The sequence below is a fragment of the Pecten maximus genome, chromosome 15 (assembly GCF_902652985.1).
Source record: "Pecten maximus chromosome 15, xPecMax1.1, whole genome shotgun sequence".
Taxonomy (NCBI): domain Eukaryota; kingdom Metazoa; phylum Mollusca; class Bivalvia; order Pectinida; family Pectinidae; genus Pecten; species Pecten maximus.
In genome coordinates, this window is record NC_047029.1 from 1,562,009 (window position 1) to 1,588,206 (window position 26,198).

At 39.2% G+C, this 26,198-nt stretch overlaps 1 protein-coding gene across 1 annotated transcript in view; it reads right to left on the reverse strand.

Annotated features, from left to right (window-relative positions):
* LOC117343602 overlaps positions 1-26,198 on the reverse strand; it is a 178,396-nt gene that overhangs the window by 54,856 nt on the left and 97,342 nt on the right. Inside the window, exon 5 of the mRNA XM_033906035.1 lies at positions 18,087-18,271. Coding sequence (XP_033761926.1) covers positions 18,087-18,271 — 185 coding nt within the window. The remainder of the gene's footprint in view (positions 1-18,086; positions 18,272-26,198) is intronic.

Below are 26,198 nucleotides of genomic sequence, written 5' to 3' on the forward strand. Positions count from 1 at the left end.
TCACTGAAAAAACAAGTGGTAGAGAAGAAAATGAAGCGTGTTTTACAGTAAAACATTGCAGTATTATTGCCAACCTTAATGTTCAGCAAAGTCAAGACATCACAAGGGATTTCGTCACTGATGGAAACATCAAGATACACTGTCTGGAGTATTAGGAATAGGATATCTTTGAATGGTAGGCAATACACACATTAGGTAAAAATCCCGAGGTTCAATGGGCCTAAATCACCATTACCACAACTCTGCAAAAATATTTGACTTTCAAAGATGTTCAAGGTCATATAGTTAAACACACTTGATTATAAACTATGAAGCTAAATTATCTAACTATATATGCTCAACAACATTTCTGCATACTGATATTTTTATTTATTTATTTTCATTACAAGAATTTGAACTCAGTTGTTAAATCCCAAAGATAACATTAAGGACGTATTATATAAAACTTTCCCATCGCTGTGATGATGTACTGAGATAAATTCTTTAAAACATCACATATCTTTATTAATGCTTTTGATATGTTAATCCCCTAATAGCTTTTAGTGGTTCTTCATCCCTGACAAACAGCAATGACTATTGAAATCAGGAAAAGGCTGACATATCTTTATCTTCCATTTGTTTATACATTTCGTTACTTTGATCATAGCAGCCATCTTGAGTTTCAGAGCAATCCAAAAAATAACAACACATGATCAGGACCATTTCGAGTATGTTAGAGCTGAATCCCAAATCGATAAAACTCAAGAAGTTTGAAATGTGAAAACTTTATAATGGCAGACATCAACAGATAAAGTATGATAGCTACAGGTCATCCTGACCCTTCAGATCAGATGACATCACAAGGGGGGATTGGTGCTTATTTTGACAAGCATGCTGGGTATTTCTATAAAGCAATAGTAAAAATAGTAACAGTGACCTGCACTCAAAAACCATGAAACTCAAACTTGATCTGTAGCTTCTTATACTTAGTTACATAGGGACTTTCACCAACATATCTTGAAGCACGGCTGAGAAAAATGTAGAAAACTGATGGATGGATGTAGAGAAAACCTATAGTCCCGGGGTGTCACCGGTAGTGTACTTATAAGGGAGATGGGTGCTTACTTAAACAACAGAGATTGGTGCTAATTTTAACAAGAGGCCCAGAGGGCTTGTATCGCTCACCTGGTTTCATGAGATATGAAACAAGAATGATGCTTAAGAATATTTGTTGCTGGTATATTGCTATGTCAATATATATCATAAGCATTTTATATGGGTACATGTACATTGGTTTTATTTTAATACTAAAAATGCCAAAAAGTGCATTAATCCATGAAATGAAATTGACTTTTGGCGCGACCCTATAGGGATGCTACCACACAAATGTGAGTGATATCCATTGCTTAGTTTCAGAGAAGAACTTGTTTAGACCAATTGACCCCTTTTGACCCTGCCCTCTGCCCCCTGGGGCGTCAGCTCCTTCCTTTATGCAATTTTGAATCCCTGCCCCAATATGATGCTACCAGTGAAATCATTGCTAAGTTTCAGAGAATAAGTTGTTTAAATCAATTTAGCCAAATTGACCCCTTTTGGCCACACCTCCAGCCCCCTGGCGGCCAGGGTCAACCCCATCATTTGTACAATTTTGAATCCCCACCCCATAGTGATGCTACCAGGCAAATATGAGGAATAGCCATTGCTTGGTTTCAGAGAAGAAGTTGTTTATATGAATATAGCCGGATTTACCACATTCAGCCCCGCCCCTCAGGCCCCTGGGGGGTCAGCCCCATCATTTGTACAATTTTGAATTCCCACCCCATAGTGATGCTACCAGGCAAATATGAGTGATAGCCATTGCTTGGTTTCAGAGAAGAAGTCGTTTATATGAATATAGCCGGATTGACCACATTCGGCCCCACCCCTCAGGCCCCTGGGGGGTCAGCCCCATCATTTGTACAATTTTGAATCCCCACCCCATAATGATGCTACCAGGCAAATATGAGCGATAGCCATTGCTTGGTTTCAGAGAAGAAGTCGTTTATATGAATATAAATATAGCCGGATTGACCACATTCGGCCCTGCCCCTCAGGCCCCTGGGGGGTCAGTCCCATCATTTGTACAATTTTGAATCCCCACTCCATAACAAGAGGCCCAATGGGCCTGTATCGCTCACCTGGCCTTACAGCAACTTTGAAGTTGATTTAGGTTATTTCTGCAGATACTATGCTGATAACCACTTTATTCAAATATCAGCGAGGCTAAGTTTCTTCATGTCAATAAGTTTTCTACTTCTTCATTCCAGTACACAACTGGCCTAATATCAGGTCTCTTTGCTAACGAGAAATCATTGTTTAAAGAATTCAGGTTATTTGACCTTGAATGTAGAAGTCGTTTATATCAATAACGCCAAATTGACCCCTTTTGGCCCCGCCCCAGAGGCCCCCAGGGGTCAGCCCCATCATTTGTACAATTTTGAGTCCCCTACCCATAGGGATGCTTCTGACCAAATTTGTGCAAATTCCGATCAGCGGTTATGAAGAAGAAGTCAAATAAGTCAATTGTTGACGGACGGACGGACGACGGACGGACGACGGACGCCACAGTATGGCATAAGCTCACCTTGGTCCTTCGGACCAGGTGAGCTAATAATAGAGATTGCTACTTTATCTTAAAAGATTTTGGTATCAAATAATGGAGGTTTGGGCATGAAATGGCGATAGAAATGGTCACTTCAATTTTCAGCAATCAATGAATTTGTAAGGTAAAAAAACAATATATATTTATCAGAGATATATATATTATACTGAAACCACAAAAAGATTTTTTAGTAAAGATTTCAATTAATATGCATTTTGATGATTTCACATTTAAAAGAAAAATAAAAGATTAATTTCACAGGTTATGAAAAAACATTTATTTTTCTAAGGATTAAAAGGATTTGTGGTTTTAGAAAATGAGTTCAGTATGGCAATGTTGCTATTAGGAATGGATCACAAAGCATCAGTATAGATTTTGTACTGGAAAGCTCATCTCTAGAGTATTCAAGACAAATTAACAGAGGCATATCAATATTCTATTGGCCTCTCCTAGTTTTTTGACATACCATTATGTTCAATGAACTATTCAGCCTCAGAAATAGCTTGCTTGGCCTAAAGACAAAAGTACGACAGAATTTACAAATCCTCATGAAATCAGTTTTGTTCGATATGCACTCTCGCAACATCCGCAATGATTTGTCAGGGGACATTGATAAAACCTTTCTCTAACAGGATTTTTGTTGTTTCCAGCAATTATAGGATAGCTAATTAGCTGATAATGAAGTTAAAAACCAAAACACAACAAGTGAATGTTCATAAGGAACATGTGTAACAGGTGTAACAGGTATAACAGGTATAACAGGTATAACATGTGTAACAGGTATAACAGGTATAACAGGTGTAACAGGTGTAACAGGTGTAACAGGTATAACAGGTATAACAGGTATAACAGGTGTAACAGGTATAACAGGTATAACAGGTGTAACAGGTGTAACAGGTATAACAGGTATAACAGGTATAACAGGTGTAACAGGTGTAACAGGTATAACATGTATAACAGGTGTAACAGGTATAACAGGTATAACAGGTGTAACAGGTGTAACAGGTATAACATGTATAACAGGTGTAACAGGTATAACAGGTATAACAGGTGTAACAGGTATAACAGGTATAACAGGTATAACAGGTGTAACAGGTATAACATGTATTACAGGTATAACAGGTGTAACAGGTGTAACAGGTATAACAGGTGTAACAGGTATAACATGTATAACAGGTGTAACAGGTATAACAGGTATAACAGGTGTAAGAAGTATAACAGGTATAACAGGTGTAACAGGTATAACAGGTGTAACAGGTATAACAGGTATAACAGGTGTAACAGGTATAACAGGTATAACAGGTATAACAGGTGTAACAGGTATAACAGGTGTAACAGGTATAACAGGTGTAACAGGTATAACAGGTATAACAGGTGTAAGAAGTATAACAGGTATAACAGGTGTAACAGGTATAACAGGTGTAACAGGTGTAACAGGTATAACAGGTGTAACAGGTATAACAGGTATAACAGGTATAACAGGTGTAACAGGTATAACAGGTATAACAGGTATAACAGGTGTAACAGGTATAAGAAGTATAACAGGTATGAGGTGCACCCAGATCAGCTTCAAAATAATGTTGATTGGTTGATAACCCTGACAAACAATCTAAGTATTATAGGCCTGACTAAGACTAATCTCTATTTCCCCTATTTGGCCCTGCCCCTCAGGCCCCTCAATATTTATACAAACTCTTTCCCCCCTTCCTCTCTTGATGGTCCTGATCAAATTTAGTTAAAATCCATTCGTAACTTAATAATTAATAGCGATTTAAAGGATTAACCCCTATTTTCCCTATCGGACCCCACTCCTCAGTCCCCTGGGGATTCAGAGTAAAAATGTATACCAACTCGGTTCCCCTTCTCCAATGAATATTCCTGACCATATTTGGTTAAAATCCATTTAAAACTTTATGACTAGTAGCAATTAAAAGACTAATCTCTATTTCCCCTACTTGGCCCCGCCCCTTAGGCCCCTAGGGGTACAGAGTACAAATTCATATAAACTCTGTTCCCCCTCCCCTCAAGGATGTTCCTGACCAAATTTGGTGAAAAGCTAATCAATACTTTAGGACTAGTAGCGATTTAAAGGAGTAACACTATTTCCCCTATTTGGCCCCGCCCCTCAGGCCCCTGGGGGTTGAGAATAAAGATTTAAACAAACCCTGTTCCTCTTCAACCAAGGATGTTCCTGACCAAATTTGGTTCAAATTCATTAATAACTTTATGACTAGTAGCGATTTAAAGGATTAACCCTATTTCCCCTATTTGGCCCCGCCCCTCAGGCCCCTGGGGGTTCAGAGTAAAAATTTATACAAACTCTGTTTCCTTTCTGCCAAGGATGTTACTGACCAAATTTGGTTCAAATTCATTCATAACTTTATGACTAGTGGCGATTTAAAGGAGTAACCCTATTTCCCCTATTTGGCCCCGCCCCTCAGGCCCCTGGGGGTTCTGAGTAAAAATTTATACAAACTCTGTTCCCTTTCTGCCAAGGATGTTACTGACCAAATTTGGTTCAAATTAATTCATAACTTTATGACTAGTAGCTATATAGCGATTTAAAGGAGTAACCCTATTTCCCCTATTTGGCCCCGCCCCTCAGGTCCCTGGGGCTTCAGAGTAAAAATTTATACAAACTCTGTTCCCCTTCTGCCAAGGATGTTCCTGACCAAATTTGGTTCAAATTCATTCATAACTTTATGACTAGTAGCGATTTACCATACAAATGTGAGTAATATCCATTGCTTAGTTTCACAGAAGAAGTTGTTTAAACAAATTGACCAATTTTGGCCCCCGCCCCTCAGATCCCTGGGGGGTCAGCCCCACCATTTGTAAAATTTTGAATCCCAACCCCATAGGGATGCTACCAGTAAAATATGAGCGATATCTATTGCTTAGTTTCAGAGAAGTCTTTTATATCAATTCTGCGAACTGACCCCTTTTGGCCCCGCCCCTCATGCCCCTGGGGGGGTCAACCCCATCATTTGTACAATTTTGAATCCCCACCCCATAGTGATGCTACCAGGCAAATATGAGCAATAGCCATTGCTTGGTTTCAGAGAAGAAGTTGTTTATATGAATATAGCCGGATTTACCACATTCAGCCCCGCCCCTCAGGCCCCTGGGGGGTCAGCCCCATCATTTGTACAATTTTGAGTCCCCTACCCATAGGGATGCTTCTGACCAAATTTGTGCAAATTCCGATCAGCGGTTATGAAGAAGAAGTCAAATAAGTCAACAGGTATAACAGGTGTAACAGGTGTAACAGGTGTAACAGGTATAACAGGTATAACAGGTATAACAGTTATAACAGGTGTAACAGGTGTAACAGGTATAACAGGTGTAACAGGTGTAACAGGTATAACAGGTATATAACAGGTATAACAGGTGTAACAGGTATAACAGGTATAACAGGTGTAACAGGTATAACAGGTATAACAGGTGTAACAGGTGTAACAGGTATAACAGGTATAACAGGTGTAACAGGTGTAACAGGTATAACAGGTATAACAGGTGTAACAGGTGTAACAGGTATAACAGGTGTAACAGGTATAACAGGTATAAGAGGTATAACAGGTATAACAGGTGTAACAGGTATAACAGGTGTAACAGGTATAACAGGTGTAACATGTGTAACAGGTATAACAGGTGTAACAGGTATAACAGGTATAAGAGGTATAACAGGTGTAACAGGTATAAGAGGTATAAGAGGTATAACATGTGTAACAGGTATAACAGGTATAACAGGTGTAACAGGTGTAACAGGTATAACAGGTGTAACAGGTATAACAGGTATAAGAGGTATAACAGGTATAACAGGTGTAACAGGTATAACAGGTGTAACAGGTATAACAGGTATAACAGGTGTAACAGGTATAACAGGTATAACAGGTATAACAGGTATAAGAGGTATAACAGGTATAACAGGTATAACAGGTGTAACAGGTGTAACAGGTATAACATGTGTAACAGGTGTAACAGGTATAACAGGTGTAACAGGTATAACAGGTATAACAGATATAACAGGTGTAACAGGTGAAACAGGTGTAACAGGTGTAACAGGTGTAACATGTGTAACAGGTGTAACAGGTATAACAGGTGTAACAGGTATAACAGGTGTAACAGGTATAACAGGTATAACAGGTATAACATGTGTAACAGGTATAACAGGTATAACAGGTGTAACAGGTGTAACAGGTATAACAGGTATAACAGGTGTAACAGGTATGACAGGTATAACAGGTGTAACAGGTATAACAGGTATAACAGGTATAACAGGTATAACAGGTATGACAGGTATAACAGGTATAACAGGTATGACAGGTATAACAGGTATAACAGGTGTAACAGGTATTACAGGTATAACAGGTATAACAGGTGTAACAGGTATAACAGGTGTAACAGGTATAACAGATATAACATGTATAACAGGTGTAACAGGTATAACAGGTATAACAGGTGTAACAGGTGTAACAGGTATAACAGGTGTAACAGGTATAACAGGTGTAACAGGTATAACAGGTATAACAGGTGTAACAGGTATTACAGGTATAACAGGTATAACAGGTGTAACAGGTATAAGAAGTATAACAGGTATGAGGTGCACCCAGATCAGCCTCAAAATAATGTTGATTGGTTGATAATCCTGACAAACAATCTAAGTATTATAGGCCTGACTAATGTATTTGGTCCATTGTTACCTATGCATTGTTGAGGAGAGGGATGCTTATTTTTCATTTTGCTTTTGATAAAGGAGTAGCTTACATGGAGTCCAACCCTGACAGCTATCTAGATAATGAGGTGGGAATTAGAGTGCTTGTATCTGTAGACCCACTAAACAGACTTAGGTTATACGTAGTCCTTACAACAATCAATATACATATATGGCAAAGAGGATTATTCATAACCGTTCAAAGCAATTTTGATAATTTTGCTCTAAGCAGGAACTTACTTCCAGTCCTTAATGAAGATGCTGGAAGTTCAGTGAAATTAGCCTTAAAGGCCACACAGGTTAACCAATCTCACAGCCAATGGAATTGATCTAAAAGATACAGATGCTGAGCTGAGAATTAAAGGATTGAGCCAAGCAAAGCATGTTGGCAGTAAGGCACATGCATCTTGATGTCAGGAAAATGATCAGGAAATGAAATACAAATTGGCCCATCTGATCAGGATATCATTCAGAGATTTGATGTTAAATATTATTTAAAAAAAATCAATAAATGCCAAGTTAGCAGGGGCACACAGACACTCCCCTCCTCAATTGATCATGAATACTTCAATATTATAAATCTGTCCAGGGTTTGGTGAGATTTTTAAAGTGGTCAACTGTGGCTTTTGACCTTTGACCTTGACAACTGACCTCCAAAATATATATATATGGTGTGAATATGAACTAAATCTGTCCAGCGCTTCATGAGATGGTATGTACACCAGGTTATGTGGTCAAGTATGTAACCTTTCATTCTGTGATACTGTAAGGTGTGAATATCAACTAATAAGAATGGATATGAACTTTCCTCAGACACCCTCATGCAGTCTGCGTCACACACTGGCGTTACTCTCACCTGTTCGGTGCCTCATGCAGTCCATGTCACACACTGGCGTTACTCTCACCTGTTCGGTGCCTCATGCAGTCTGCGTCACACACTGGCGTTACTCTCACCTGTTCGGTGCCTCATGCAGTCCGCGTCACACACTGGCGTTACTCTCACCTGTTCGGTGCCTCATGCAGTCCGCGTCACACACTGGCGTTACTCTCACCTGTTCGGTGCCTCATGCAGTCCGCGTCACACACTGGCGTTAATCTCACCTGTTCGGTGCCTCATGCAGTCAGCGTCACACACTGGCGTTACTCTCACCTGTTCGGTGCCTCATGCAGTCCGCGTCACACACTGGCGTTACTCTAACCTGTTCGGTGCCTCATGCAGTCCTCGTCACACACTGGCGTTACTCTCACCTGTTCGGTGCCTCATGCAGTCCGCGTCACACACTGGCGTTACTCTCACCTGTTCGGTGCCTCATGCAGTCTGCGTCACACACTGGCGTTACTCTCACCTGTTCGGTGCCTCATGCAGTCCGCGTCACACACTGGCGTTACTCTCACCTGTTCGGTGCCTCATGCAGTCCGCGTCACACACTGGCGTTACTCTCACCTGTTCGGTGCCTCACATGAACCAATCATCATGCAGTCTCTCACACCCAGGTCCCTATACTGGTGTCTTGAAAGGCAAAATCAGCGGCAACCTGCAATGCCCTCCTTATTAATTTGTTAAAAACCGAAACGAACCAGCTTTTCATTGAGCTAGTATGGCACTCTTAAGAAGAACCCTGACCCCGCTTATTAAGCATGACCAGCGTGTTGTCGTGATAGAGAGCCTACACCAGAATATATAGCCAAAAGGTATCTATCCATAAGCATATGTCAGTTGCAAAAATGCAGTCTACATTGTAAACGTTCCATAAGCAATGCTTATATAAATATGCACATATGCTGATACGATGTTGCTATATTATCCAAATTCTCAGTCAGTCATATTATTGTGAATATGAACTAAATCTGTTATGATTCATGAATTATCATGTAAACATTTTTTTTCTGTGATTAAAGGGGATGTATCTTAAAAAACAAAAGGTCCACTAGACCTGACCTTCAATTAATTTCTTTCTTTATTTTATTGTTATTACATTTAAAATATCAGTAATTTCATGTTTTTATGGTAACTCTCGCAGAATTTTCTGATCTCTGCATTAAATGTTTCTCAAAAAACCTATAAGCAAACAAGAATGGATTGAAGTTACAGAAAAAGGAAACTGACGGAAATCTATAAAAACGCAATATGCTGAAAGAGTAAGAATGAATGATGAGTTCCATGAGACAAGTGCCCAGACGAGCCATATCAAATACATGTTCCAGATTCTGCTTCCCACCCATAGGGAATACAAGGTTTCAAATCATACAGGCTTTAAAATGTATGTAATGCATTTCCAGCGTAACATGAGTATCCAAGAAACATAAGTAAAGAACCTGTACATCAACTGCCTGTCTGGAGGGTAGACACACATCAATACCATCAATTACAATTGTTAACTATCTACTGGAGATAATCACTACAGACAAGGTATTGTAAATCAATGTATAAGCACCAAAAACCATTATCCTAAACCACAAGACTTCACCATGATCTATCGCTGGTCTTTAGCGCAATTTGACTTACAACATCGAGAGATCCTACATAAGACATCATTGGGTAAGACTCAGAATCAATGCCTTTGTTCGGAAGTCTGACATCCTGTGTAAAAAATTACGTAGCTCTAACATCAAAGACAATGAGTTGACTACATCAGCACCAGGAGACAATGTGTCACTGCAAAACAAGAAATTGTGGTAAAATTTCAAAGGGATTTCAGTGGCATATCGTGATGTGGGTGGTTGGGTGGCACAGTGGTAACACATATGCCTTTCACCTAAGGCAGCTGGGCTTGATTCTGCCATCAGGGCCCAGTTGTTCAAAAGGTGATTAGTTTAATCACTTGATTAGTGAAAATTTCATTTCTCATTTGTTGCAAAACCTGTGAGTATATCATCTTTTAATTGTGTCAGTTGGAAGAGAATTAAGAATTACAGAATTTATAAAGTTTTGTCAAGTTAGCTTTACCAGAACTTATTACATCAGCATTTGAAAAATGTTGTTAAAATGTGATTAGCCTAATCACCTTTTGAACAACTGGGCCCAGATGTGAGAAGGTATGGTGTCACATGTCAACCTTGTGGGTTTTCTTTGTGAAATTCTGTTTACTACATTCTCATTATTTTAGGTAATTTTTTTAGGCAAAATATGACAAAGTGTTAAGTTATCTAAAAAAAAAAAAAAACAAGAATTCTCAGAGGACAATATATACAGCTCCCCAAGTGGTTTGAAATTAAGAATCAAGTTTATAAAGGTCATGGTCAAGGTCGGCAGGTCTGCAAATGTAAGTACAAATGGAAAGGTCTTGTCACATTAGGAACACACACATTGAATACCTACGCTTTAGACATAATCTGAAATGATCCCCAAACTCCCACACCTATACATTAACATTTTATCCAACTGTATCTGAAATGATCCCCAAACTCCCACACCTATACATTAACATTTTATCCAACTTTATCTGAAATGATCCCCCCCACTTTCAGATTTTAAAAACATTCTGTAGGACGTTAAATGTGTTTATAAAAACGTTACCCCGAACTTCGGTATAAATGTTTTTAATCCTGAGACTGTCAATGTATTGGAACTGATTAGTTTGGATAAACACCTTCATTGTTCTATGGTTGGTTAACTGGCATTAATGACACACAGCAGTTTTCACAGTAAACAAGACCACTGTCGCCTACATACAATGCTGACATTTGCAATGACGTCTTTGGTTGTTTTTCCTGCAGGATGACGTTAGAACACTGCAGACTCAACCATCCTAAACAAGCATACAGAAAGCGTCTAGCACCTTATCGAATCACCCATATGGCTCAATGAGAGGTGTCCAATACCTCATCAAATCACCCATACCATCCAATGAGAGGTGTCCAGCATGATGCAGTCTTCTCCAATCAACCATATCACCCAATGAAAGGTGTCCAACACCTTCTCAAATCACCCATATTGCCCCATAAGAGGTATGTGTCCAACACCTTCTCAAATCACCCATATTGCCCCATAAGAGGTATGTGTCCAACACCTTCTCAAATCATCCATATTGCTCCATAAGAGGTGTCCAACACATTCTCAAATCACCCATATTGCCCCATGAGAGGTGTCCAACACATTCTCAAATCACCCATATTGCCCCATAAGAGGTGTCCAACACATTCTCAAATCACCCTTTCATATAAGAGATGCCAAGTGTATTGCCATGTCAATTAAAGGTCACAGAAATCTCTGTATACAAGATGTTTTCAACCCTTATGCCTAGTGTTTCCTTATGTTACACAATGCTGTATAAGGATCCATTCTTTACACAGTATTTGCAGACTTTCTATTTACAGAATGTGACTATTATAACTACCATTTGACATGAAAAGCAATTTGAGATACTCAGTTCAAAAGAGGACGTTCTGTCTCAAACGAATTTGAATTATGAATGAGCTAATAGAAACTTAGACAATGGGAAGTAACTTAGTTTTGTATTTTTAGTACAACGACCATAAGTTTCAACCTTTACCGGGAAAAGAAATCCCCAAGGCAACTGTGAAAATTGTGCATGATTGGCAAGAATTGAGAAAACATTATTTTGATTCACAAAAACCCTCACAGAAGTTTGAAAACTAGCAAGTTAACACTTACAGATTATTGATAACTAGCAAGTTAACACTTACGGATTATTGATAACTAGCAAGTTAACACTTACGGATTATTGATAATTAGCAAGTTAACACTTACGGATTATTGATAACTAGCAAGTTAACACTTACGGATTATTGATAACTAGCAAGTTAACACTTACGGATTATTGATAACTAGCAAGTTTTATATTTTTCCGTTACTGCCTCCGAAGTGAAGCATAGTGCCATTGGTTGTTTGTCCCTTTTGGAGATAATTGATTGTTTGTCCCTTTTGGAGATAATCTATCAGCAGAATACCATCTGCATCCCAGATAACATTCCCAGCTGATAGAACAGTATTTGCCTTCATTGGCGGACTTCATGGAGAGCTAGGGTGTCTCCATTGTTTCGATTGTTGTTTGGCCTCTGGGTTAAAATGATGAACCCATGTTTCATCCATAGTGACAAATCTTAAGAAAGTTGGCAGGATCTTCCTGAAAAATATTAAGATTAGCACACGATAATGTGCGCCTGGTGTGTTTTCTGATCAACTGTCAGAAGTCTTGGTACCCATCGGGCCGAAAGCTTTCTCATTGCAAGGTCCTCGGTCGAAATGGAATGTACTCCAGGACGGAGTCATCATCAAAGCTCTATCGGCCGCGCTTAAATTCTGTCACCCACCTTTTCACTGTAGCATATGAAGGGCATCTTTCCCTAGTGTTGCTACCATATCATTATAGATATCTTTAGGTGTTAAACCTTTTTTATACAAATATTGGATCACTGCTCTTTCACTGATTTTGTCAATTTTGCAAAAGCCGCTTGTCATGTTTACTGTAGAGTGCTACCTCGTCGATATAAACTAACCAAATAAGACCAGTCCTTGGGTACACGGCCCTATAAAGTCAGAGAATAGTAGGACTTAAAAAGAACATCCTTGAGTACCTCCTTCAATACAAGGCTCACAACATATTAAACATCCCTCGTAACAGTTAGTCTTACAGAAAGTTTATAGATAGTAAGTTAACACTGCAATATAGACGTTTGATAGCTCACGGCTATAGCCTTACAGAAAGTTTGATAAATATGTGTAGCAAGTTAACACTGTAATATAAAAGTCGGAGTTACCAAGCTAATTAAGACTTACAGAAAGTTTGATAGATAGCAAATATGTTAACACTGCAGTGTAGCTACAACAAGCTAAGACTAATAGAAGATTGTAATTGTGAGTATATACTGTAAACGTACTTATTTTAGCGCAATCAAATTTTAGCGCATTTGCAGATTTTAGCCAGTTAGCGCAATGATGAATTAGCGTATCCACAGAACTTTCTATAGAAATAGAACGTACAAAAAGTAATTAGCGCAATCATAATTTAGCGCAAGGCTTCCAGCGCGAAAAGCGCTAAAATAAAATTACCGCTAAAATATGTACGTTTACAGTATGTTATACAAGCAAGGAGTACAAGTTGTATTGCTGCAAGCTAACCTGACCCTGATGCATTATATATTTACATTTGCTCCGCATTTCCCCATTGACACAATACTAAGAGGCAGTTGCCACCATACGCCTATAACACCCAGTGCCTCAGGCTATAACACCCAGTGGGTCATGTGACATTAAAAAAGGCGGGATTTTTTTTATGTTGGTTTAGTTTTTTTCAAAGTTGACGAAAATGGTCAGACATTATGTAAATATAATAAATATAGTTGATATGGCAGCAAGATGTATGGTGGGCAAATGTCCCATGCCATTTGCCCACCATACATCTTGCTGCCATATCGACGATAACAACATTAAAACCACTGTTCATTGCTTAAATATCCCATCAGATATGGTATATAACTATTGATTATTAAAACAAGAATTCCACGGAAGTGGAGGTGTCGCCTGTGTATGCGAATAATTAAAGGGTCATAACTCTTTAAAATTAGGACTTGAATAAAAAAAATTAATCCAGTAATAATTATTCAAGTTATTGAGTGGAAACCATTTTCGCAAAAAAAATTAAAGGGCCATAACTCTTTTAAAATGGTGCGAATAAATTTGGTTAACGAACTTGTCCACAGTATTATGGTAACGAACCTTCCCATGAAGTTTCAAATTAATCCTGTAATAATTATTCAAGTTATTGAGTGGAAACCATTTTCGCAAAAATTAAAGGGCTATAACTCTTTTAAAAAGGTGCGAATAATTTTGATTATCGAACTTGTCCGAGCTATCATGGTAATGAACCTTCCCATGAAGTTTCGAATTAATCCGTTCTAAACTACTAAAGTTATCGCACGAAAACCATTTTCCGGCCGACGCCGACGCCGCCGACGCCGCCGACGCCGCCGAAAAGTAATACCTATATACCTTTTTCAAAGGCGACACAAAAATCAGCCATGACTGCAATTCTGCTTGCATATTTAAAGTATGTACTACATTTTCATCACATCAGCCTCATGAACTATTTTGGGCCTTCAGCACAATGTCCTTATCTTCATCATACAGCAAACCACAAACCTCTCAATTACCTGTAATCATAGTTATCACCCCCAAGAGATGGTCTAGCAAATGCAATATTAACAAATTGGTTTCATGTAACTGCTTAGTTGTTTTTAAAGGCTTCGACAGAATGTGAACAGACACCAGTAATTCCATCACACATTAGATGCAGTTATTTCAAATTTCATTGTGTGTAGCCTTGGGCTATATTTCTTCAACTTAAAACAAAGCAAAAAAATAAAACAAGAGGCCCATGGGCCTTAACGGTCACCTGATATTTGAAATATTTCAGTTAATTTAATTGACCATTTTTGGCCCGCCCATAAGCCCCTAGGGGTCAGTCAGGAACAACATGTGCATATTATCAAACTTTCATCCAATGCTGAAAATGTTAATCAAGTTAGAATGAATTCCAATAAAAATCAAACAAATCAGTCAAAAATGTGATTTCCCTATATAAACTATAGTAAAATTTACCCCCTCCCCAGGGGTAAATGTGTGACCCCAGGGTCATGAAATTCACAATTTTAGTAAAGCACCTAAGATCCCTCCATCTATAAATAGTATTTGATTCTATCTTATTTCAGTCTGAAAAGAAGATTTTTGAAATTTCAGTCAATTTGACCCTTTTTAGCCCTGCCCATCAGCCCCTAGGGGTCAGTCAGGGCCAACATGTGCATACCCTCAAACTGCCATCCCAAGCTGATAATGTTAACCAAATTAGAATGAATTCCAATAGAAATCAAACATATTATAGTCAAAAATGTGATTTCCCTATATAAACTATAGTAAAGTATACCCCCTCCCCAGGGCCAAATTTGAGACCCCAGGGTCATGAAATTCAAAAGTTTAGTAAAGCACTTTAAGATGCTTCCAACTATAAAGAGTATTTGATTCCACCTTATTTCCGTCTTGAGAAGAAGATTTTTTAAATTTCAGTCAATTTGGCCCTTTTTAACCCCGCCCATTAGCCCCTGGGGTCAGTCAGGGCCAACATGTGTATACCATCACACTGCCTTCACAAGGTGATAATGTTAACTAAGTTAGAATGAATTCCAATAGAATTCAAACAAATTATAGTAAAAAATGTGATTTCCCTATATAAACTATAGTAAAGTTTACCCCCTCCCCAGGGGCAAACTTGAGACCCCAGGGTCATGAAATTCACAATTTTAGTAAAGCACCTTAAGACCCTTCTAACTAAAAAGAATATTTGATTCCACCTTATTTTGGTCTTGAGAAGAAAATTTTTGAAAATTTCAGTCAATTTGGCCCTTTTTAGCCCCGCCCATCAGCCCCTGGGGGTCAGTCAGGGCCAACATGTGCATGCCATCAAACTGTCATCCCATGCTGACAATGTTTACCAAATTAGAATGAATTCCAATAGAAATAAAACAAATAAAAGTCAAAAATGTGATTTCCCTATATAAACTATTGTAAAGTTTACCCCCTCCCCAGGGGCAAATGTGAGACCCCTGGGTCATGAAATTTACAATTTTGGTAAAGCACCTTAAGACCCTTCCATCTATGAAGAGTGTTTGATTCCACCATATCTGAGAGTAGAGAAGAAGATTTTTGAAGTTTTAGTCAATTTGACCCTTTTTAGCCCCGCCCCTCAGGCCCCTGGGGGGTGGGGACCATATAATTTACAATTTTGGTTGACCTTTAGCCATAGAAGTTTCCTGCCAAATTTCATGGAATTTGGTTTAGGGGTTTTGGAGAAGAAGTCGAAAATGTAAATTGTTTACGGACGCACGACGCACGACGGACGACAGACGACGCACGACGACGGACAAAAGGGGATTAAAATAGGTCACTTGAGACTTTGTCTCAGGTGACCTAAAAATAAAATAAAGCAAATAACAAACTCCTTGGAGATTCAGATCTAAGAATTCACTTTTCAACTGAAATGGAAGCTTTTGAGTGAATCAGATTGACGAAGCCTCATGTGAATGTTTTGTTTATCTGAAACGTCGATCATAATTTGATTGCTGTTGGAAGCCATAGTGCATACGTACTATAGAACCCTATTTTCTTTTTCAAAGCTATGCATTTATAAACCTGAAAACAATGGGACTACTTCCAATTTTTTACTGATGAAGATGTAGGTTGCTCGTGACATTTTAAGACAATAAACTACCTTATTTGCTGTATTTAAAAAAAAAAACATTAGCGACAGAGAAGAGTTGGTTTTCATGAGGTTTCAGAACCTCCTCTCGGAGTACAAGAGATCATAAAGTGATCTTGGTGCCCATTTCTGTACATACATTATCAAGAATCCCTTGTACATGTTTCCTTACCTTGGTTTGTTTCCGTATTTTCCCAGTATCAGGAAGGTTTTGTACATGTTTCCTTACCTTGGTTCGTTGCCGTATTTTCCCAGTATCAGGAAGGTTTTGTACATGTTTCCTTACCTTGGTTTGTTTCCGTATTTTCCCAGTATCAGGAAGGTTTTGTACATGTTTCCTTACCTTGGTTCGTTGCCGTATTTTCCCAGTATCAGGAAGGTTTTGTACATGTTTCCTTACCTTGGTTTGTTTCCGTATTTTCCCAGTATCAGGAAGGTTTTGTACATGTTTCCTTACCTTGGTTCGTTGCCGTATTTTCCCAGTATCAGGAAGGTTTTGTACATGTTTCCTTACCTTGGTTTGTTTCCGTATTTTCCCAGTATCAGGAAGGTTTTGTACATGTTTCCTTACCTTGGTTCGTTGCTGTATTTTCCCAGTATCAGGAAGGTTTTGTACATGTTTCCTTACCTTGGTTTGTTTCCGTATTTTCCCAGTATCAGGAAGGTTTTGTACATGTTTCCTTACCTTGGTTTGTTTCCATATTTTCCCAGTATCAGGGAGGTTTTGTACATGTTTCCTTACCTTGGTTCGTTGCTGTATTTTCCCAGTATCAGGAAGGTTTTGTACATGTTTCCTTACCTTGGTTCGTTGCCGTATTTTCCCAGTATCAGGAAGGTTTTGTACATGTTTCCTTACCTTGGTTCGTTGCCGTATTTTCCCAGTATCAGGAAGGTTTTGTACATGTTTCCTTACCTTGGTTCGTTGCTGTATTTTCCCAGTATCAGGAAGGTTTTGTACATGTTTCCTTACCTTGGTTTGTTTCCGTATTTTCCCAGTATCAGGAAGGTTTTGTACATGTTTCCTTACCTTGGTTTGTTTCCGTATTTTCCCAGTATCAGGAAGGTTTTGTACATGTTTCCTTACCTTGGTTTGTTTCCGTATTTTCCCAGTATCAGGAAGGTTTTGTACATGTTTCCTTACCTTGGTTCGTTGTCGTATTTTTCCAGTATCAGGAAGGTTTTGTACATGTTTCCTTACCTTGGTTCGTTGCCATATTTTTCCAGTATCAGGAAGGTTTTGTACATGTTTCCTTACCTTGGTTCGTTGCTGTATTTTCCCAGTATCAGGAAGGTTTTGTACATGTTTCCTTACCTTGGTTTGTTTCCGTATTTTCCCAGTATCAGGAAGGTTTTGTACATGTTTCCTTACCTTGGTTTGTTTCCGTATTTTCCCAGTATCAGGAAGGTTTTGTACATGTTTCCTTACCTTGGTTCGTTGTCGTATTTTCCCAGTATCAGGAAGGTTTTGTACATGTTTCCTTACCTTGGTTTGTTTCCGTATTTTCCCAGTATCAGGAAGGTTTTGTACATGTTTCCTTACCTTGGTTCGTTGTCGTATTTTCCCAGTATCAGGAAGGTTTTGTGCACGTTTTGATGGCTGGTCAGGTATGACCTTGACTCTGTTAAGCAGTAACTGAGCTCTTTTCTTCTCCTCCGGCCCTCCGAGAGTGTTGAGAATGGTTTCAAAGTCCTCCCAGGCTGTCTCACACACATACAGTTCCTTACCTGAAAAATAATTCACATTGTTTTTACATTATTATTATAAGTTGATAGTTAAGGCTGAGTTATATATCATTATAACATGTAGGTGTACAAACTAATTGTGACGGGTCTGTGCCCAATTAATACCTACAGACAGATTGATAGCAAGAAAACAAAATACAATCCTGAATCCTATATTGAAACAAAATAGGCCTACCATCCTGAATCAAAGATTGAAACAAAATATGATCCTGAATCAAAGATTAAAATGAAACATGATCCTGAATCAAAGAATGAAACAAAATTTGATCCTCAATCAAAGATTTAAACAAAATACGATCCTCAATCAAAGATTGAAATTCAATCCGATCCTTAATCCAAGATTGAAACCAGCGGTACTGTAAATTTGGTTAGTTCCCTGAGGGTTTAATTTCAAGATTTTAATAGGTGAGATATACGTTAGGGGGTTTTAACTTCCACAAATTTTTCTTTTGCACCTGTTCCACAAATACAAGACACGTACATCACAAAATAATGTCCATTGGTGACATCTTTGTAGCCGAATGGCTTTCACTTATTTTTAGCTTAAATTTCCCCCCTTGTGAGAGACTCTGTGTTTACAGTACCCATAATGGTCGTAATATCAGCTAAAGTTCATGATGGACACCTTGAATAGAAAACTGTTTACAGACACGTACTATACACTATAGTACTGCCATCCCCCCCCCCCCCCCCCCCCCCCCAAAAAAAAACAAAAAAAATTCCACACTTTATTGACTTGTTGAAATATTGTAAGTGAATTAATTAGAGACTATAACTTTGTAATTCCTTGAAGATTATCAATTTGTCAATGACAAAGGAAAATTTTCATGAAAATAACCTAGTATATTCTGATGAATTTTCGGGTGGTGGGGGTGGGTACACCATGATACACCATTAAGTAAAACTGTGAATTACCCTTCAAAAAACTATGTCATTCTGTGAAAGTATATATATGTTGTCAATTTAACAACATTTCTAAGACAATATTGCAAAAATGTTGCATTTTGAGGATTTATGAAATCATCAATAACTAAATTGTTTAACTGATAGACTAACAGCATTTCCGTAAGAAGTTAATTAACAGACAATTTAACTAGAAAATATATGTAAGACATAAATGCCCCCACTGCCACTTGACGCCCAGAAAGACAGTTTGGTGAGGATCGCATCAGCAGTTCCTGAGATTATAGCTAGATACATTGAATGGAGGTCAAGGTCATTTATTTGAACAAACTTGGTAGCCCTTCACCCCAGCATGCTACTACAGGCCCAATATCAAGTCCCTGGGCCTCTTGGTTATTGAGAAGAAGTCGTTGGAAGATTATAGCCTTTTTGACCCATGTGACCTTGATTAAAGGTCAAGGTCTTTTATTTGAACAAACTTGGTAGCCCTGGAAGTTCATCCCAGCATGCTACAGGCCCAATATCAAGTCCCTGGGCCTCTTGGTTATTGAGAAGAAGTCGTTTGAAGATTATAGCCTTTTTGACCCATGTGACCTTGATTGAAGGTCAAGGTCATTTATTTGCACAAACTCTGTAGCCCTTAACCCCAGCATGCTAGAGGCCCAATATCAAGTCCCTGGGCCTCTTGGTTATTGGGAAGAAGTTGTTGAAGATTATAGCCTATTTGACCCATGTGACCTTGAATGGAGGTCAAGGTCATTTACTTGAACAAACTTGGTAGTCCTTCACCCCAGCATGCTACAGGTCCAATATCAAGTCCCTGGGCCTCTTGGTTATTGAGAAGAAGTTGTTTAAATGAAAAGTTGACGCTGGACGGCCGGCTGGACGGCCGGCCGGCCGGACGCCGCACCACGGCATAAGCTCCTTAGGGCAGGTGAGCTAATAATGATATCTACTGAATTTCAAAACATTTTTTTAAAAGTATATCATTTTTTATGGATGGCAGTGTAGTTCTATATGAGAAATAATATGCTGTGTCATGACAACTCTGGCCCTGAAATAAAAGATTAGGCAGTCTGGAGGTCATAGTTTTTATATCCAAAGACAAACTGACAGACTATATATATATATATGCTGTACAACTAGGATCAGGAGGAACCGACATTCTATATAGAGAAAGTTAAGTATGGATTGAAGAATTGATTAGATGGACTGAAAGATTTATTAGACAAACGGCAATCTAAAAAGTTATATTTGAAGTAGTACAATACATACGGTAAACCAATTTAATGTCGGATTTTATGCCTAAAGTCTTTTCCTCAGCAGTTAAATTTTGTGATTTTGAGGCTTAATTACTGTACCCTTGATTAGAACTATTTCACAGCGATTAATTTTTGCGAATTTTAATTGCCTGTAAAATCTGTGAAAATTAATTGCATTCGAAAATAAGTTGGTTTTACTGTATACCATAAAGAATTGTCTTAATCGTGTACCAATATAATTTATATAATTACTATAGCACTATCTGAGAAGAACATTTAAACAATTGACCATTGTTAAATTCTTTCTTAATGCAACACAAATCAGTCGGAATATATGATCAATACATGTAGCAATTTACCATTGACAGAAGAAAAGTCAACGGAAAACATGTCATTCAAGTTCAAATTAAACAAGAGGCCCATGGGGCCTGTATCGCTCACCTGGTTGGATTTGACCAAATGTCAAAATAATGTTCATGATCAATTCCTTTTGTTTGTTAACCTCAAACAATGCTATATTTGGTTATAGCGTGGGTATCCCAACTGCTTTAAAGAAATAATGAAGTCCAGACTCTCTGAGTTTACAACATGCATTTATAACTTTATGGGGGTCAGAGTCACCATTTATGCAAAATCTGTTCCCCTTCCCCAAAGGATGTTTCTTATTAAATTGGGTTCAAATCCATTCATAAATTTATGACTAGTAGTGATTTAAAGGAATTACCTCTATTTCCCATATGGGGCCCCACCCCTTTTGCCCCTCGGGGGTCAGAGTCACCATTTATGCAAAATCTGTTCCCCTTCCCCAAAGGATGTTTCTTATTAAATTGGGTTCAAATCCATTCATAACTTTATGACTAGTAGCGATTTAAAGATATTACCTCTGTTTCCCCATTAGGCCCCGCCCCTTCGGTCCTTTGGGAGTCAGAGTCATCATTTATGCAAAATCTGTTCCCCTTCCCCGAATGATGTTTTTGACCAAATTGGGTTTAAATCCTTTCATAACTTTATGACTAGTAGCGATTTAAAGATATTACCTCTGTTTCCCCATTAGGCCCCGCCCCTTCGTTCCTTTGGGAGTCAGAGTCATCATTTATGCAAAATCTGTTCCCCTTTCCCAAAGAATATTTCTTACTAAATTGTGTTAAAAACCATTCATAACTGTATGACTAGTTGCGATTTAAAGGAATTACCTCTGTTTCCCCATTAGGCCCCGCCCCTTTGGTCCTTTGGGAGTCAGAGTCATCATTTATGCAAAATCTGTTCCCCTTCCCCCAAGAATGTTTCTGACCAAATTGGGTTGAAATCCATTCATAACTTTATGACTAGTAGCGATTTGAAGGAATTACCTCTATTTCCCCATTAGGCCCTGCCCCTTTGGCCCCTTGGGGGTCAGAGTAACCATTTATCCAAAATCTGTTCCCCTTCCCTGAAGGATGTTTCTGACCAAATTGGGTTGAAATCCATTCATAACTTTATGACAAGTAGCGATTTTAAGGAATTGCCTCAATTTCCCATATTGGGCCCCGCCCCTCAGGCCCCTTGGGGGTCAGAGTCACCATTTATGCAAAATCTGTTCCCCATCCCCCAAGAATGTTTCTGACCAAATTGGGTTCAAATCCATTCATAACTTTATGACTAGTAGCGATTTAAAGGAATTACTTCTATTTCCCCTATTGGGACCCGCCCCTTTGGCTCCTCGGGGGTCAGAGTCACCATTTATGCAAAATCTGTTCCCCTTCACATAAGAATGTTTCTGACCAATTTGGGTTTAAATCCATTCATAACATTATGACTAGTAGCGATTTAAAGGAATTGCCTCAATTTCCCCTATTCGGCCCCGCCCCTCAGGCCCCTTGGGGGTCAGAGTCACCATTTATGCAAAATCTGTTTCCCTTCCCCCAAGAATGTTTCTGACCAAATTGGGTTGAAATCCATTCATAACTTTATGACTAGTAGCGATTTGAAGGAATTACCTCTATTTCCCCATTAGGCCCCGCCCCTTTGGCCCCTTGGGGGTCAGAGTCACCATTTATGCAAAATCTGTTCCCCTTCCCTGAAGGATGTTTCTGACCAAATTGGGTTCAAATCCATTCATAACTTTATGACAAGTAGCGATTTTAAGGAATTGCCTCAATTTCCCATATTGGGCCCCGCCCCTCAGGCCCCTTGGGGGTCAGAGTCACCATTTATGCAAAATCTATTCCCCTTCCCCCAAGAATGCTTCTGACTAAATTGGGTTCAAATCCATTCATAACTTAATGACAAGTAGCGATTTGAAGGAATTACCTCTATTTCCCCATTAGGCCCCGCCCCTTTGGCCCCTGGGGGGTCAGAGTCACCATTTATGCAAAATCTATTCCCCATCCCCAAAGGATGTTTCTGACCAAATTGGGCTCAAATCCATTCATAACTTTATGACTAGTAGCGATTTAAAGGAATTGCCTCAATTTCCCCTATTGGGCCCCGCCCCTCAGGCCACTTGGGGGTCAGAGTCACCATTTATGCAAAATCTGTTCCCCTTCCTCCTAAGGATGTTTCTGACCAAATTGGGTTCAAATCCATTCATAACTTTATGACTAGTAGCGATTTGAAGGAATTACCTCTATTTCCCCATTAGGCCCTGCCCCTTTGGCCCCTTGGGGGTCAGAGTCACCATTTATGCAAAATCTGTTCCCCTTCCCCAAAGGATGTTTCTGACCAAATTGGGTTCAAATCCATTCATAACTTTATGACTATTAGCGATTTGAAGGAATTACCTCTATTTCCCCATTAGGCCCCGCCCCTTTGGCCCCTTGGGGTCAGAGTAACCATTTATGCAAAATCCGTTTTCCCTTCCCCAAAGGATGTTTCTGACCAAATTGGGTTCAAATCCATTCATAACTTTATGACTAGTAGCGATTTGAAGGAATTACCTCTATTTCCCCATTAGGCCCCGCCCCTTTGGCCCCTTGGGGGTCAGAGTCACCATTTATGCAAAATCTGTTCCCCTTCCCCAAAGGATGTTTCTGACCAAATTGGGTTCAAATCCATTCATAACTTTATGACTAGTAGCGATTTAAAGGAATTGCCCTAATTTCCCCTATTGGGCCCTGCCCCTCAGGCCCCTTTGGGGTCAGAGTCACCATTTATGCAAAATCTGATCCCCTTCCCCGAAGGATGTTTCTGACCAAATTGGGTTCAAATCCATTCATAACTTTATGACTAGTAGCGATTTGAAGGAATTACCTCTATTTCCCCATTAGGCCCCGCCCCTTTGGCCCCTTGGGGGTCAGAGTCACCATTTATGCAAAATCTGTTCCCTTTCCCCAAAGGATGTTTATGACCAAACTGGGTTCAAATCCATTCATAACTTTATGACTAGTAGCGATTTGAAGGAATTACCTCTATTTCCCCATTAGGCCCCGCCCCTTTGGCCCCTTGGGGGTCAGAGTCACCATTTATGCAAAATCTGTTCCCCTTCCCCAAAGGATGTTTCTAACTAAATTGGGTTCAAATCCATTCATAACTTTATGACTAGTAGCGATTTAAAGGAATTGCCTCAATTTCCCCTATTGGGCCCCGCCCCTCAGGCCCCTTGGGGGTCAGAGTCACCATTTACGCAAAATCTGATCCCCTTCTGCCAAGGATGTTTCTGACCAAATTTGGTCAAAATCCAATAAGAACTTTATGACTAGTAGCGATTTGAAGCAAATGTTGACGGACGGACGCCGGACGCCGGACGCCGGACGACGGACGCTGCACCATGGCATAAGCTCACCGGACCTTCGGTCCAGGTGAGCTAAAAAATGGCTGCCTCCATTTTCATTTGTTTTCATTTCATATGAGATGTTATGAAACATGTCAGGCTCACAATAAGAAAACCTTGCAAGACTTGTTTCATAAAATCTCACTGATTAAGATCCTTATATATATATACATATATATTGGTTTATACCGTCGTTATTACTTACTAGACCCTACATATATGTATAGTTGTATACATGGGTATACAAAATGTATATCACTTTTGTAGTTGATTTATTTGAAATGTAATAAATTTTGGACACATGTCTCAAAAGATCTCAAAATCAGCATGATAAATCACACAGAGAAGCCATACCTGGACAATTGGTAGCTTGACTGTCTCAGGCCACCTAGTCAAACTTACAGGCTAACCAGTCCCTATAGCCGAGTTCTAAAGCTGCATGTCAATTAAGTACAGAGCAAAACATACTGTAATTTCCTGTGGTACCTTCAGGCTGTATATCATTATAATTTAAATATTACATAATCTATGTTGCTGGCCCGCTTTTTCAGTAGAATAAGTTTTACATGTAAGCTCCTAAATTCACTAAAATTACAGTTATTTTTTCCAAAAACAGTCTGCACTTAATAGTAATTTGAGGCGCATTATATATATATAAATGTGTTAATATTGATGCATAGTGCAAAACAAATATCAGATATTGTGTTATCTCTAATTTCTGGAACCCTTGGATGATAATCCTCTTAACGACGGCAAATTAACACTAACTAAATTTAAGGCAGTTAGATACCATGTTAGGGGAGACATTTGGAAGAAAATAAGGTAAGATCCCAAATTTAGTGTCTTGATTACAATTAGTTTAGTTTTGTTTAGTATTATTTAATAACCTATCAAACGCCAGGGTCATGACCATTTTAGGATACCCTCCCCTGTGAGCAGTGAAGTCAAGTATGTGTTTTCGGAAGCTGTATCTGATTACGAATTGTGCAATCAGGGCAACATTCTTATGCCCTAGACCTACAGGGGCGATTCATCTAGATTAAAACAAGAGGCCCATGGGGCCTGTATCGCTCACCTGGTTGGATTTGACCAAATGTCAAAATAATGTTCACGTTCAATTCCTTTTGTTTGTTAACCTCAAACAATGCTATTTATGGTTATAGCGTGGGGATCCCAACTGCTTTAAAGAAATAATGAAGTCCAGACTCTCTGAGTTTACAACATGCATTTATAACTTTATGACTAGTAGTGATTTAAAGGAATTACCTCTATTTCCTATATGGGGCCCCGCCCCTTTTGCCCCTCGGGGGTCAGAGTCACCATTTATGCAAAATCTGTTCCCCTTCCCCCAAGAATGTTTCTTACCAAATTGGGTTCAAATCCATTCATAACTTTATGACTAGTAGCGATTTTAAGGAATTACCTCTATTTCCCATATGGGGCCCCACCCCTTTGGCCCCTTGGGGGTCAGAGTCACCATTTATGCAAAATCTGCTCCCCTTCCCCAAAAGATGTTTCTTATTAAATTGGGTTCAAATCCATTCATAACTTTATGACTAGTAGCGATTTAAAGGAATTACCTCTATTTCCCATATGGGGCCCCGCCTCTTTGGCCCCTCGGGGGTCAGAGTCACCATTTATGCAAAATCTGTTCCCCTTCACATAAGAATGTTTCTGACCAATTTGGCTATAAATCCATTCATAACTTTATGACTAGTAGCGATTTGAAGGAATTACCTCTATTTCCCATATGGGGCCCCGCCCCTTTGGCCCCTTGGGGGTCAGAGTCACCATTTATGCAAAATCTGCTCCCCTTCTCCAAAAGATGTTTCTTATTAAATTGGGTTCAAATCCATTCATAACTTTATGACTAGTAGCGATTTAAAGGAATTACCTCTATTTCCCATATGGGGCCCCGCCTCTTTGGCCCCTCGGGGGTCAGAGTCACCATTTATGCAAAATCTGTTCCCCTTTCCCAAAGAATGTTTCTGACCAA